This window comes from Schistocerca americana, chromosome 2 (genome assembly GCF_021461395.2).
Source record: "Schistocerca americana isolate TAMUIC-IGC-003095 chromosome 2, iqSchAmer2.1, whole genome shotgun sequence".
Lineage (NCBI taxonomy): Eukaryota > Metazoa > Arthropoda > Insecta > Orthoptera > Acrididae > Schistocerca > Schistocerca americana.
In genome coordinates, this window is record NC_060120.1 from 326465109 (window position 1) to 326482495 (window position 17387).

General features: G+C 43.5%; 1 protein-coding gene across 1 annotated transcript in view; it reads left to right on the plus strand.

The window, feature by feature from the left end:
- The first annotated feature begins 3195 nt into the window (after positions 1–3195).
- Positions 3196–17387, plus strand: part of LOC124593995 — an 81106-nt gene continuing 66914 nt past the window's right edge. The window contains exon 1 of the mRNA XM_047132346.1: positions 3196–3253. Coding sequence (XP_046988302.1) covers positions 3196–3253 — 58 coding nt within the window. The remainder of the gene's footprint in view (positions 3254–17387) is intronic.

The window sequence follows — 17387 nt, forward strand, 5'->3', positions numbered from 1 at the left end:
CTTATCCTACCTCGTGTCTCATCTCAGTTATTTTATCAGAAGTATACGTCCTCTATCCCACTGGGTTCCCTTATCTGCAAAGAATTTCCAGCTTGTTTTCCAGCACCGGGACTTTGAGTTGGACGAGGCACCTCATTAATGGATTTAGCGTCCAGCTCCAATCCTGATCCGCTCGCAGGAAACTACAGACGCGACAGTTCATTATTTCACAAGTACACCCATCCTGTTTTCCATACCATTTACTCAGTGTATATTGTATTGTTAAACGTGTTTCAGAGAAAAATTAGGAGAGCCTGGCGGCGGACTGTTCACAGATGGACGACCAAACACTTTCCGTGTTCTTTCGTTAACTGCTTTACAATAGAAAGTCAGAACACTTAGACATTTTATCGATCATTTTCCTTGCTGTATGTAACATTTTATTGTGAGAATCCCGCGGTTCTGATCAGTTAACACAGCCGAACAATATCACCGGGCAACCCAATTGAAAGAAAATTTTCCGATGATGTACCTTAGTAAGGTATTGTTTCAGTTAAAGCAAGAGAAGCCTTTGTGGTGTCACCGCCAGACACCACACTTGCTAGGTGATAGCCTTTAAATCGGCCGCGGTCCGTTAGTATACGTCGGACCCACGTGTCGCCACTATCAGTGATTGCAGACCGAGTGCCGCTACACGGCAGGTCTAGAGAGACTTCCTAGCACTCGCCCCAGTTGTACAGCCGACTTTGCTAGCGATGATTCACTGACAAATTACGCTCTCATTTGCCGAGACGATAGTTAGCATAGCCTTCAGCTACGTCATTTGCTACGACCTAGCAAGGCGCCATTATCATTTGCTATTTATCTTGTGATGCATGTACCGTCAGACCGATGTTCACCAATTATGAATTAAAGTTAAGTATTCCAGTAGTTACTTACGTTCTTTGCTACTATAAATTCCCTTAACTGTTCCAGACCTCGCGCCAGCCTGCGTGAGCTTAACGCGTGCCTTTCGACTTCCTCATAGTGGCTTGGCTGTCTTGCCAAGTCACAACAGCCTTAATGAGCTGTGTTGCGTGGTCTATCTACAGAGATTGTCCATCATCAGTGTGGGTTACCCTCATGTCGCGACTGTTAAGTTGCGCAAAATAACGTACCTTGTTGACTACTAATTAATTCAGCCCCTTTAAGAAACGTTCTGGGTGCATATCTCATTGAGAGACAGGAGGTAACGGCACAAACCGTCAACAGAGTCCTGACCACTGCAGAATATCTCTGAATACCAACTGAAATGACAGGAAGTATTTTAACATGTCGTGGCCGATGACGCGAAAATTTCTATCATCGAAAAGCGTTTGGAAGGATCAGCACTCAGACTAGCATAAGTCTTACCCCTACCAAATCATCGCGAACAGTGTTACAAGAGAAAGATGACGCCGCCCCTCTAAGCCCTTCGAGCACCCCTCCACCGAAAATCCAATCCTCAATGTAAATTACTTCATACTTTCGATGTAAATTACTTCATACTAGCAGCAGCCTCTCTTATAACGTTTTACGTAACTAAAAATATGTATGCGCCATGAGTTGTGTTCTAAAAATCTAAACAAAATTGATACCTCATCCTCCAATCTACATGCAGCTGTTAGCCCACAAATTAATTTTAAACAACAGAAAATTTTAGCAGCGGTAATCAAAATAGTTTATGATCTTTGTACCTTTACTAATTACAGTACAGATATTTGAGGCACATCTATCTTACAGGAATCTATCTGCTCTTTCCACTGCCACAATCAGAATTAAGATTGCTGTAATCAGTTTCGAGTGAAGAGTAAAACTATTTAAATTTATGAACAGCTAATAAAATATTGCAATTACAAGCATAAATCTTACAAACTAAATGTTGTACGAGGGGTGTTCATTGAGTAATGCAACACTTTTAAAAAAAAAAAAAAAAAAAGAAAAGCAGGTTGGTTTTATTCAGGGTTCCAGTAAGCCATATTATTCCCCACGCTTGGCTACAAAACTTTTCTTTCCATCATAATCTCCATTCAGTTCGACAGCCTTATGCCACCTTATTGGGAGGTCGTGTATGCTCGTCCGTACCACTCTACTGATCGACGTCGGAGCCAACGCCTTGCTTCATCCATAATAACCTCCGCATCATCTATGTACCGCTTTCTGCAGAATTCATACTTCATTGGGTCAAACAGATGGAAGCTCTTTATGGTCTTTTTTATGGTCTGATGAAGAACCTCGAGGGCACGCATATTTGAGTAGCTCAACTTTTGGACGAGTGTGACAGCGCTGCCAACAGAAACGTCGAGTTGTGCAGCGAGGTGTTTGATTGTGATAAGTCGAACACCTCGAATGAGAGTGTTTGCACTTTCCAACACTGCAGGAATCACAGCTGTTGCAACCGTCAGGCACGGTGGAGATCGGATGGATTTGCGCGACGCTGTTACGGTGATGACAGACGCCTCACCCAACGAGTCGCCGTGCTTTTGTTCACTGCCACGTCTCTTAGACAGTCTGAAGACGCCTATGAATAGCTGAGATGCTCTGGTTTCCCGCCAAAAGAAACTCAATGACAGCTCTTTGCTTGGAACACCCTTCCGTTACAGGTCATTTTGAAGGATACTTACAGCGCCGCTACCCAACGGAACTTCATAAAATTATAGCGGTTGAAGTGGGAATATTCCACGATGTTCCACAACAAATTCCGCATTTTTCAACCAAAAATGGACGAGAAAAAAAGTGTTGCATTATTTGAACGCTCCTCGTAGGTGGTATGTAATCACGTCTGCCAATTTACACTGTGTTGCTTCTAATAGTTTAGCTGTCTTGGATAAAATGATAAGATGATTTAAGCAAGAGTTCAGTCAAAAAGTTTCTCATAACTTAACCAGTTACGCTAAGAAATGGGAATAGCTCAGTCCATGTGCATTGATGAGCGCTACAAATTGATAGCTTGGTCTCTTTTGTGTAATAAAAATTGTAAGAATTATTCAGTATTCAGTTAAACAAAGCTGTTCGGCATGTATCTTCCCACACACATTACCTTCAGCGCACATCTGCACATAAACAGAATCGTCTTTATCTCCTCTTCATCGTAACAAACCGGGCTTTTCTGAATCTATAATACTTTGCGTTGCATATGCGCGAATGTGAACAATATAAACCTACACTTTGTGCTTGCTACCAGGCGGATTTGACGTCATGCCCGGAGCGTTCAGCATGTGCGGGTCCAGCCGCAGTTCTTTGCTTGCCGCCGCACGTACAGTCACCCATCAGAGGCGGGTTTCCCTGGTCCAAGCGCCACAGCGCCGCAAACCACACACCAGAACTCAACACCAACATTCAGATGTGAAACATCGCGTCACAAATAACAGCATGCATTTGTAGGAAAGCGCTTTCTCGAAGGCGGAAGATTGGTACGTGAAGCATAGAACTGACGTACCTCTCCATGTTAATTCATAAACCGTCATCTTTTTGTTTTTCGGTGAGTTTTTGCGCTGTCTGTGTGGCTATGCACTTGATGGGGGATTTCCTCGCCCCACCCCCACTCCCTGCATAACATTATCTCTTGCGGATGCACACAGGCCGTAGAATGGTGTCTTTCGTTAAAAGATCAGTTATTACTTTCTTTTCCTGAGGTTAATACAAAGGCATCATTTTTATCACCAGTACCGATTGTGGATAAAAATTCTCGATGCTGTACACGAGTCAACTATTAATGGTGAAGCAAAATTCAGATATGGCCACTGATCTTTTTGATTTGTCTTAGAGCATGTAGTGCCCATACACCCAACTTTTAAATCTTGCCCACTAAATACAAACGTCAAATCAAAATGACATGATTACTGTTCATCAAATTCGTTATTTATTGGGTACACTGTGTAGACCATCTTGGATTTAACCATTTAGACGGTCTTCATAAAGGCCCAGGGCTCTTCTTGAATGTGGAAAATCGTTCACATCATAACGATCTCCCCCCCCCCCCCCCCCCCCCAAAACAAGAGACCAATTTTTGGCGTTATTTCTTCAACGGCTCATCTGTTTCGAACTTTCCGCTCCCTTCAGACCTCTATGAAACACAAAGGGGACAATATGTCGCACACTACTTGACACTCTATTTTCTGATGTCTGTAACAGAATTTTAAAAATGTGCAATACTCAGTAAGTAGCCTCAACAACAAACTAGACCTTGAAATAAAAAACTGACATTGATAACTACACTCATAACCAGCTGAGCTACAACAGTCAGAATATACGCTATGAATTTCTACGACATACTAATATTTTCCAGTAAGTTTTAATCGTGATGGTGACATATGTATCGCAAGTCAGAAACACACTATGTGATCAAAAGTATACGGACACTATTAGTGGAATTTAATACAGACTATGTATACCTTGCGCCTTTATGAAAGCTTGAACACTTGCGGTGACACTTGGATGTCTGTTGAGGAATGGCAGTCCATTATTCCCCAATAGCCGAAATCAGAGGAGGTAGTGAAGTTGGACTGGCCACCACATGCTATGTCTGCTGCATTGGGTCCTCAGTGCGAGCACCTCGCATCAGAGATAAACACCTGCAACCTCACTGTGATCGAAAGACCTGCCGGGATAGCCGTGAGTGTTAAAGCGCCGCTTGTGCGCCGGCCCCTGATCGTATTAACAACAATCGGATGAACGACGAGGATCGGTGCGCTGACCAGCCTGCATCTAGTTTTTAGGCGGTTTCCCACGTTACTAGATGAATACTTGGCCAGTACGCCTCAGTTATGCGACTCGAAAATATTTTAAAAAAACTTTCGCCCGCTTTCACGTGAATGACGCCACACGCAGACAATTGGGATACGCATATTCAGTCCAAGAGGGCAAGGGGACGCGGCATCCGTCCACCCTTTAGATTAACCATGCCAAATCATTTGGTAATCATGCCAATGCGGGACAAAGGCACAAGAAAAAGAAGAATCTCTTACCATAAATACAAGGTCTCTATATCGCAGCAGTCCTCATGCATCAAACAAAAACATTCCCAAAGCTTATCTCTGCTGTAGCCGTCCAACTCTGGAATACCTGTCCTACATCCTACAATTCAGTGCCCTGGTCCTTTTAAGATGAAGCAGAAGCACTTCCTTCTGTCACCCTCTTAGCGTTTCTCCAAAAATTAACGCATATGGCCAGTTTTTCCTCTGTCAAACAGTAAACCTAATGCTCTTATATTTTCCCAGTTCCGCTTGTTTCTCTTTTCGTTTCTCTAACGGCCACGCCACTTTTTTCTCTTATCTTCATCAGCTACGTGTTATCACGTTCCTGTTTCATCCCTGTCCAACGCTGCTCGCACTCATTGGTCAAGCCTACTTTCCTGTAATTTGTATTTATGGTTGCACTTATCATGAAATATTGCAAACTGTTTTTTTTTATTTGCACTACTGTAAGTTCTAGATGTATGTTCTGTATTTCAACTTATACTTGTCATAACACACTGTTAAGCCAAAACATTCTGCACACTGCAACACTGTCCACCGCGACGCTGGTTGCCGCCTGGTGGCGTTGCGGACAAATGGCTCTGAGCACTATGGGACTTAACATCTGTGGTCATCAGTCCCCTAGAACTTAGAACTACTTAAACCTAAGGACATCACACACATCCATGCCCGAGGCAGGATTCGAACCTGCGACCGTAGCGGTCGCGCGGTTCCAGACTCTAACGCCTAGAACCGCTCGGCCAGTCTGGCCGGCGGCGTTGCGGACATATGACGCAATAACAAAAGCATGTAGGCGGAGCACACACGGACGGGGGATCACCCTAACGAAGATATGGACTGTAAATGGGGAAATCCATTGAAATAAGCGACTTTGAAAGGGGCAAATTGTTATTACGCAGAACCTGCGAACAAGTATCTGGAAAACGGCGAAGCTGGTCGAATGTTCACGTGCTGCTGTCGTGGGCGTCTACGGAAAGAGGTAGGACAGTGAAAGTACCATTAGGCGCAAAATGGTTGGACATCCACGACTCTTTACAGAACGTGGGGCTCGTAGGCTTGTCTGCTTTGTAAAGTAGGGTAGATGGTGATCTGTGGCATCTCTGCCGAAAGAGCACAATGCTGTTTCGGAACACACCGTTCATCGCACATTGTTGTTCATGGAGCACCACAGTATACCACCCCTACGTGCTCACATGTTGACCCAACGACATCATCCATTACGACTGCAGTGGGCGCGAAACTATCGGGATTCGACCCGTCGTCTCCACAAACACCGTCATCGAGGTGACCGGTGCTTCTAAACATGCAGCGCGCCACGAACGCAGGCTAGTGGTAGCAGTATTACGCAAAGGCAGACATTCTCCTGCGCTTGCGTGGGACCTGTGGTAGTAATCGAAGACACGCTGACATCTGCGAGCCACCTGCAACCTTCATGCTTGATGTCTTCCCCGACGGCGATATCTTTCAGCAGTATAATTGTCCGTGTCTCAGAGCCAGTACCGAGCAACAGTGGTTTGAAAAGGGTTGTAGTGAATTCACGTTGATGTCTCGGCGGCAACCAAAGGGGCCCTGTTATATAAAGAAATGGCACTCCACACCACCAGACACACACGGAAAGGTTAAGAACTGTGACCGCGTGAGTAGCACTCTCTACCTGTTTGATTAAAATACAGCTTGAACGTTATTCATTTCAATTAAAATAGACGATAGAATAACCGACTGGATACTCATTAATTAGGAACAAAAAACGCACAAACATATTTTTATTTATTCTTTTTACACGGGCAAGATTAGGGCCATCACTCCCTCTCTTAGATCTAATCAAGCATTCTACTTTCTTTACATTCTGTATACGTTGATGAGCCAAAACATCATGACCGCCTCTTTAATAGCTTGTTTGTCTGTCTTTGGAACGAAATACAGGGTAGCACAACGTCTTGCCCTGATTATAACAATTTCTTGCTGGAAAATTACTCATGGTTGATATTCTTCTAACTGTGGGGCAATGAACCTTGTTATGCATGAGGCCGCACCAATCATTCACTTTTTCGCTGACTCGCTGTAACTGTACAGCAGTATGTGGAGACTCTGAACCTCATATATGGACATTATGCCTATTTACCATTCCACTGACATGAAAGGTGGATTCATCGGTAAAGCATATGCGATTTAAGTAATCGTTAGCGCCATCAATCCTATTGAGAATCTCACTTGCAAATTCAGCACGTGTCAGCAAATCATTCGGTTGCAAGGCCTGCACGATTTGCACTTTGTAAGCATGCGATTCATGAAGAATCTACTTGCGGTATTTGAAGTTCACGTGATGTTTGACGAGTTGATTTAGACGGACTCCGTTCAAACGATTGCCGAATACGATCAACAGTTGCATCACTCACACGAGCGAGGCCTGCCACTTTGAGGACGATCTTCAACGTTGCCTGTTTCGTTAAACTTTGCATACCATCGCTTTATTGGTTTAACGTCATGAGGGCTGCGTCCATAAGAAGCCCGAAATTGACGCTGAGCACTGATGGGCGATTTCGTTTCGTGAAACCAAAGCACACATTGCGCTTTCTCCTGCTTCGACGCCATTTCGCCAGCAACTAACCTGACCTAACAGACCGCGTCGGTGTTGTGGATCACTAGCGCCATCTATTGGTCACAACAACTAGTAACACTAACCTATGTAACGGCACCAAATGTAACTTATCATGTCAAACGGTTATTCTGTTATAAATTTTTATAATCAGGGCAAGATTTCGTGCTCACCCTGTTCACCTCTGATTCTGAATATCAGAGATCCGATAGTTTCTTGATAGGTTTGTGCAGGTATGTGGCATTGGATGTCTACGCACAGGTCATGTTATTCGCGTAAATAATGGGCTTTTGTATGAAGCATGAATTCTTGGAGTACCTTACACGGTATGACTGTGTGAAACACGTAGACCTTAAGCTAGATGTGTATTATACATGTATTTTATTGCTTCAGGGATGTGACTGATTTCACAAACATATTAAAAGATATACTGGAATGTTGCTTATTAGACATCGGTGTATTGTATTTTGACATATATTGTACATGTCAGCAATTCATGCTATATTCTATAAAATATAGCTAAGTATAAGATCACTTTGATAAAATTCTTCTCTTTCGATATTATAGTCTATCTTCTGTATTACGTGTTGGCTCAACTGTATTACTGTCGGTTCAAATGGTTCAGATGGCTCTGAGCACTATGGGACTTAACATCTGAGGTCATCAGTCCCCTAGAACTTAGAACTACTTAAACCCAACCAACCTAAGGACATCACTCACATCCATGCCCGAGGCAGGATTCGAACCTGCGACCGTAGCGGTCGCGCGGTTCCAGACTGAAGCGCCTTGAACCGCTCAGCCACAGCGGCCGGCATTACTGTCGGTTAGGCACATATATACTGGTTGGTTATCATAGCCATTGATCGAGCTGGTTGCATCTGGCGCCCAGACATCGAGTTATGACATTATTTCGTCCTAATATTCAGTATTACGAATTTATGTTTCTTGGTCAGTAATATTGTTATATTTTTCTGTATTTAAAATACAATCGTACCTTTCTCCTGTCGTAACTTTGGATGTAATTCCCTGACATCCAGTGCTTCTTGTTTTTTTTTTATTTTTTATTATTTAACGAAGAGAAAATACTGATTGTTTGTTTGTTACAAGTGTACTGTTATGAATATAATTTATCTCACTTATATAAAGTAAATTTACAAAAAATCATTACATTAGCATCGTTTGTCTTGTTAGTGTCACGTCTGTATTAAATTAGTTGGATGATAGCGCATCTGGTGGTCAGTGTTCTCGTTTAGCCAGTTGGCTGACAGCTGCCACACAAATACTGCCTTGTTTATGTTATGAACATAAGACGTGATATCTTGTTTACGTCCACTCATGGGCGATGTAACTATCATTGCTGCCGATCGTTCATACACATGCATGGCAATATGGGCGATGTAATAATATTTGATTATTGATTGTCGTTGTCAATTTACATAACCAACTGCGATTTTTCATTGTAGGCACGGTATTTGATATCTCTCATCATATATTATTGCATGTCTTTGTTGTGTCACGACTTAATATTTTTATCGTTATGCCTATACGATTTTTTTATTTAACTAGGGCGACTTAGCCCTCAGAATACAACGATGTGTAATGATTGTCACACACTGAACATTTTAGACTGGCATGTACTGTATAATGGAAATTTAACTATTGACTATATTTTGAATGTATTTTAGATCTGATGATGGCTCGTCAGTGAGTCGGAAACGGTACTCAATAAAGAAAATTTTCGATCTTGACGTAGAAATTTTATCCACACATGTTTTAACGCAAGACAAGCTTTAAAAGTAGGAACCGTATGCAAACTCTGGGAGGCAACAAGGAAGCAGAGTTTGCCTCATATTTGCCGTCAAGGTAATAATCAATAAAGGAAGAATAAAATGGATGTCTGGAAATAGAGGACAATCAGCTATCGTATTTGCAGAGGAGGCCATAGCGCCGGAATGACAGTGGAAACTCGGCAGCTTCTGTACAGAGGCTCGTATCTGGGCTGGTGGGTAGCGCACCAGTGCCCAAACAGATTGCGCGGTACTGAATTATATTAAGACAACGTCAGACGGCTGGTTGTGCAGATGAATATACGATGTGACCACAGTTCAGTTTTGATCGCACTAAGAATCGATATAAACGAAGAAGGACCGCCAGGTTTGCTCTACATGAGATGTCACTTGGAACGCACAGGACATTCAGAGAATGGTCACAGCGAGCTGCCATGTAGAATGTACGAGAGGATCAACATAGTCTTCCGTCAGGTATTAACGCCAAGAATTTCGGGGCTTCGATGAATGTGAGAGCAGCGAAACCGAGATGTTAGGATGGTCGGAGAAATTCGTTTCGTCGCCGGAAATTCATATTGCCATACAGCTAACGGATGCCTGACGCGTAGAGATGGTTGAGACAACGCTGGAGTCGCTGCTGGAGTGGACAGGTCCGCCGATAGCTGCGACCGACTGCGAAATCGTCGACGAAGAGACTGCCTGAGACGCCCGGTGGGACACAGTCAATAACAGGGTTGATTGTTGCAGCAAGTAAGGTTACGCTCAACACGGAGCCCTGAGGTACAGCCTGAGCCTGAATGAAAAGAACGGACAAAGCATCGCCCACGCGTCCATTAAAAACCCGGTCTTTGAAAAATTCCCAGATAAAGTGGGGCAGGCGGCCTCGGTAGCCCAATCCGTGTGATGTGTAGAGGATTTCTGTCCTCTAATAAGTGTCACACGCCTTTTCCAAATTAAAAAATTGTGGCTACAGTCTGGCACTAAGGCAGAAAGTTGTCAACGATTTGGATCGACAGGGTGAGCAGATGTTCGACTGCAGAGCGTTGCCTACGAAAGCCACATTGAACGTTTGCCAGTAATTTCTGTGACTAAGGCAACCACACAGCCGCCTATCCACCATCCGTTTGCGGCGGCGCGGTTCTTTCCGTCCCTTTACGACGGACCTGCACCTACCTACCCGTGAACATTGTCTCAGCAGATCATCAGTAGGGAAGCCGAGTGAAACCTCTTCTACCTCGACGTGAACCAGGCTGCAATTAAAGTCACTAATCTAAGTTTCGGGAGAAAGTTTTCATATGAAATGAAAGGTTGGTAATTTTGTCCTCAATTAATATACTCTGAAACTTAGGTGAACAAGAATCACTGCCAAGCCCGTGCTAGTCTTAACACAGTCACTCATAATCCCTTTCACTCAAGTTAGCAAGTTTATGGTGTTGCATTTCCCGAAAACGTAATAGCTACAAAAATACTGATTGTTTTTGGTTGAGAATGCTCACCAAATATTAAGTCTGTCGGTACCAACTGCAGACAGTCTTTAGCCACTGACCTGCTCAATACGCCACGCGGAATATATGTCTTATCTCGTCCCAAAATTCACTTAAAAATTCCGAAATTTCTACACACACATCGGAATAATTATGCCGTCAATTTCCAACACTTTTGATGTACGAAACACAGCTAGATCCGGCAACTTATCATTTCCTTCGGAACTACTACTGCACACGTCCGATCTCTTTCATGGCTAGGCTTCGACTCCTCTCTAGAATACTCCAAGTCTTCTTTTCCAGCAGAGAAAAGCGCGCGAAGAATATTGCTTTACCATTGGTCAGTTTACTTAACAGCCAATAGCAAAACAACATTCTCCCGCGTCAGTCCGCGCTTTTCATCCATAACCAATCGCAAAATAGTAAACCTCACGACTGCACTTTTTACCGACGTAATTATCTAATATGCTGAAGTTTTGCTTATGCATAAAGTTATTTACTATTGTTATTTATACCTGAATTAACTTTCCCTTTACCATAAGCTTACTTTACAAATCTATTCCACAAAAATCCCCTTTGTTCATATCCATACATCTTTGAAATGTTCCCACACTAAATCCTACTACACAACTCGTTAAACAATTATCTTCATATTAACATTAATCCACACTCACATATCATTCATACTGCTAAAACACATTTATAACATTTTACATACACAAAAAGACATAATAACACATTATGAAAATACTAGAACAGTTTATGACAAACATTCTATTACTTTAGTGCACTCTAGTGGGCACAATCGAAACTAAATCAGTCCCCTATCCAATACTGTTCTCTATCGGCTGATACATAAACTACGTGCGCATCCAGTCTCGAGTCACCATCTGTCACTATCCAACTTTGAGACACATCTCCCACTTAACCGCCTCCAAGGCAGGATCGTTATACGACGCTACGCCTCACGTTCCATCACTTTGCAGACACTGCTGGTGACAGAAATGGGGCGGTAGCTGGAAGGATGGTGTCTGTCGTTACCAGACTTAGGTATGGGATTACAGAGGCCTCGCACCAACGTGTAGGAAATGTTCCGTCCATACAAATTGTAGGTATCGAGTAAAATTGGTATTTGGCTCACGACTAGTTACCCAGCCCTCCAAACTATACAGCACTGGTCGCCAAATCTTTTTACTCAAGAATCAATACTGACATGGCGGGGCAGCACCTCTGGCCGCAAATCTACCGATATTATAGGCGACCAACATAAATTAGTGTCTTATGAGACCCTAACAGAGTAGCAAGAGTGTGGGCGCGATAAGTTGACCAAAGGCCGCTAAGTACAGATAGTTAAAAGTCGGCGCAACTCGCAACACCTCGTGTCGACTGTTATCTGTTTCACACTGCTGCCACCCTCAGCGACCCCAACGCTGTGACACTGTAATTGCCTGACGAAGAGTTTTGGTGTTGTCCGTGTGAACGAATGATCAACTGATTAATAACAGTGATAGAACTTGTATTTAAATGGATTATGTAATATGAGACAGGATCAGCATTGTTTGCCAAATGTTTTGAATGTCATTTTTCTTCTACTAATTGCGATGTATTACAAAACCCGTAATTTAATTACATCTTCGTTGCTACAAATATGAAGCGAACATCTTTTAAAGCACAGTCACGAATCCATGTTACTTTCTTTTACTAAGTATTTTTGTTTTTTTAGTGACATGTAAACTGCACGTTTAAGAAGGTGTACATTAGTTAACGTTTCTGCATTCGGCTGTTAGTTGTTAGATACCTCTGAGAATCGCGGTCAGCGCGAATACTATATTCAGGCAGCATGCGGCCCACACACCACAGATTGACGATCAATGCTGTATAGTCTTCACAGACACACTGTTTTGTGAATGCATTGCAAACGGGCGTCTGCCTTGATCCCTCAAAGTATCGGGGACCAGATCTCTGCTGCGTCAGCAAAAGTGCGGATTTCCTTCTGTACAACGTGTGTCACCTTATGTTTATTTTACTTACCCTGGGGTGACATAAGTCATAGGATAGCAATATGCACATATAAGCAAATGGCGGTAGTATCGCGTACGTAAGGCATGAAAGAGCAGTGCATCGATGGAGCTGTCATTTGTACTCAGGGGATTCGTGTGGAAAGGCTTCTGAAGTGATTATTGCCGTATGTCGTGAATTAACAGACTTTGAATGCGGAATGGTAGATGGAACTAGACACATGGGATACGCCATTTCGGAAATCATTAGGGAATTCAATATTCTGAGATGCACAGTGTCAAGAGTGTGCCGGGAACACCAAATGTCAGGCACTACCTCTCATCACGGACAACGCATGGCAATGGCCTTCACTTAACGACCGAGAGCAGCGGCGTTTGCGTAGAATTGTCAGTGCTAGCAGACAAGCAACAGTGCGTGAAATAACCGCAGGTATCAGTGTGGGACGTACGACGAATGTATCCATTAGTTCAGTGCGGCGAAATTTGGCGTTGATGGGCTATGGCAGCAGACGACCGAAACGAGTCCCTTTGCTAACAGCAAGACATCGCCTGCAGCGTCTCTCCTGGGCTCGTGACCCTATCGGTTAGGCCCTAGACCAGGGGTCTCCAAACTGTTTAGTCTGCGGGCCACATTGACTCCTGCACGAAGTCAAAAGGGGCAAGATCTACCTAGTGGGATTAAAGCACCCTAGCACTCCATGATTACTGTAATGTAAGGCTAAACGAAACATGAAATCGCAAAAATCTAAAGTTGTGGGAATAGCTAGCACTGAAACGAACTACGATTTTTATTTAATTACATAATTTTGATTGGTGGACGTGCCTGACCGAAATTCTGCGTATTTTATTCTGGCGAATTTCACCGACAAAAGGTGTGTCACTGCACATTCTTCACGAAAGCGTCCTGCAAAGTTAACGAAATCCCAAAATCATTGTTAGCAACACTATTACTGCAAGACGTAACAGAGGTAGAGTATGTCAACGCATTGTCATTTCAAGCGGCGCAACTAAAAGTTTACTTATGTAGTCTTGTAGCGAGTAGCAGAGCCAGAGCATATACGTATCTGATAGTTGTGTTGCGTGATTTTGTGTATGTTGCGAGTGTCTTACGAGTTTTTTAGTGTTTTATGCGCTGTATTGATAGGTGAGACGACGAAGTGTGGGACAATTCAAAGTTTGAATTCGAAGTGACAAGGAAAATCTGAAAATCGAAATACGTATAGCACGACTTGAGTACTTTTTCACTGTATTTTTAGTGGAACTATAGTGTATTTGTGAGTATTTAATTTAGTAATTAAAGTACCTTAAAATAAATTCATTGCATTTTGTTTAGGCAGACTACTCCCTGGTTTTATTAGTATTAAATAGCACAATTTTATTTTCAGGTTACAATCTTTTGTGAAGTTCTGTACAAATATGGAAAAGAAACAAAAGGTTGACAGTGAATGTAGAATTTTTGAAGAGCAGTGGGGATGTCAATATGTCGTGGTGGAGTCAAGCAACAAACCAATGTGTATTAATTGCAATGAAGCAATATCAGTCTTCAAAGAATACAATATCAAACGTCATTATGAGACTAAGCACTCTCAGAATTACTCCAAGTTTACAGGATGGGAACGATTAGAAATGTATGAGTCTCTGATACGCCATCTATCTTATTGGTCGCGATAGACCTCGAAACTCAATTGTTGACAGTATAGGTACCAAATATTGGGCGGGCCGGATACCGGGGATGTCCTGCCAGCTAACGCGGGCCGGTTTGCCGGCCCTCGTGGGCCGGTTTCGGCCCGCGGGCCGTAGTGTGGAGACCCCTGCCCTAGGCGACTGGCAATGCGAGGCCTGGTAAGATGAATCCCGATTTCAGTTATTAAGAGCTGATGATGGGGTTCGAATGTGGTGCTGACCCCACGAGGCCGTGGACTCAAGTTGTCAACAAGACACTGTGCAAGCTGGTGGTGACTCTATATTGGTGTGGGCTGTGTTTACATGGCATAGATTGGGTCCTCTGCATGTTCGATCCCTTGAGACCATTTGCAACCATTCATAGACTTCATGTTCCCAAACAACAATGGAATTTTTATGGATGACAATGCGTCACGTCACTGGGCCACAATTGTTAGCGATTGGTTTGAAGATCATTCTGGACAGTTGGAGCAAATGATTTGGCCACGCATCGAACGTGTATTGGACATAATCGAGAGGTTAATTCGTGCACAAAATCCTGCACCGGTAAAACTTTCGCAGTTATGGACGGATATGAAGGCAGCATGGCTCAATATTTCTGCAGGGGACTTCCACGACTTGTTCATGTCGCGTCAGTTTGGTGTCCTACGCCAGGCAAAAGAAGGTCTGGCACGATATTAGGAGCTGTGTACCGTAGGTCTCTAGAAGAGTGTAGCGTTCCGAAGGATTGGAAAAGGGCACAGGTCATCCCCGTTTTCAAGAAGGGACGTCGAACAGATGCGCAGAACTATAGACCTATATCTCTAACGTCGATCAGTTGTAGAATTTGGGAACACCTATTATGTTCGAGTATAATGGCTTTTCTGGAAACTAGAAATCTACTCTGTAGGAATCAGCATGGGTTTCGAAAAAGACGGTCGTGTGAAACCCAGCTCGCGCTATTCGTCCACGAGACTCAGAGGACCATAGACATGGGTTCACAGGTAGATGCCGTGTTTCTTGACTTCCGCAAGGCGTTCGATACAGTTCCCCACAATCGTTTAATGAACAAAGTAAGAGCATATGGACTATCAGACCAATTGTGTGATTGGATTGAAGAGTTCCTAGATAACAGAACGCAGCATGTCATTCTCAATGGAGAGAAGTCTTCCGAAGTAAGAGTGGTTTCAGGTGTGCCGGAGGGGAGTGTCGTAGGACCGTTGCTATTCAGAATATACATAAATGACCTTGTGGATGACATTGGAAGTTCACTGAGGCTTTTTGCGGATGATGCTGTGTATATCGAGAGGTTGTAACAATGGAAAATTGTACTGAAATGCAGGAGGATCTGCAGCGAATTGACGCATGGTGCAGGGAATGGCAATTGAATCTCAATGTAGACAAGTGTAATGTGCTGCGAATACATAGAAAGAAAGATTCCTTATCATTTAGTTACAATATAGCAGGTCAGCAACTGGAAGCAGTTAATTCCATAAATTATCTGGGAGTACGCATTAGGAGTGATTTAAAATGAAATGATCATATAAAGTTGATCGTCGGTAAAGCAGATGCCAGACTGAGATTCATTGGAAGAATCCTAAGAAAATGCAATCCGAAAACAAAGGAAGTAGGTTACAGTACGCTTGTTCGCCCACTGGCTTGAATACTGCTCAGCAGTGTGGGATCCGCACCAGATAGGGTTGATAGAAGAGATAGAGAAGATCCAACGGAGAGCAGCGCGCTTCGTTGCAGGATCATTTAGTAATCGCGAAAGCGTTACGGAGATGATAGATAAACTCCAGTGAAAGACTCTGCAGGAGAGACGCTCAGTAGCTCGGTACGGGCTTTTGTTGAAGTTTCGAGAACATACCTTCAGCGAGGAGTCAAGCAGTATATTGCTCCCTCCTACGTATATCACAGGAAGAGACCATGAGGATAAAATCAGAGAGATTTGAGCCCACACAGAGGCATACCGACAGTCCTTCCTTCCACGAACAATACGAGACTGGAATAGAAGGGAGAACCGATAGAGGTACTCAAGGTACCCTCCGCCACACACCGTCAGGTGGCTTGCGGGGTATGGATGTAGATGTAGATGTAGATGTTCGGTTCCTTGAGACCATTTGCAACCATTCATCGGCTTCATGGCCGGCCGTTGTGGCCGTGCGGTTCTAGGCACTTCAGTCTGGAACCGCGCTGCTGCTACGGTCACAGGTTCGACTCCTGCCTCGGTCATGGATGTGTGTGATGTCCTTAGTTTAGTTAGGTTTAAGTAGTTCTAAGTTCTAGGGGACTGATGACCTCAGATGTTAAGTCCCATAGTGCTCAGAGCCATGGACTTCATGTTCCCAAACAACAATGGAATTTTTATGGATGACAATGCGTCACGTCACTGGGCCACAATTGTTAGCGATTGGTTTGAAGAACGTTCTGGACAGTTGGAGCAAATGATTTGGCCACGCATCGAACATGTATTGGACATAATCGAGAGGTTAATTCGTGCACAAAATCCTGCACCGGTAAAACTTTCGCAGTTATGGACACCTATGAAGGCAGCATGGCTCAATATTTCTGCAGGGTACATCCACGACTTGTTCATGCCGCGTCAATTTGGTGTCCTACGCCAGGCAAACGGAGGTCTGGCACGATATTAGGAGGTATACCATGACTTTAGTCACCTCAGTGTAAGTTTAAAACAACGTAACATTTATCTTAAAATGGTTTTATCAGAAGCCCATGTCTGAGGGAGTGAAATGCTTTTAAAATGATCTTATCGAGAGCCCAAGGAAAGGCAGCTAATATCTGAGGGAAGACGAGGGACCAAATGATACGTCGCTTTGTGTGGGGAAGATGCTCTCGAGGCGACC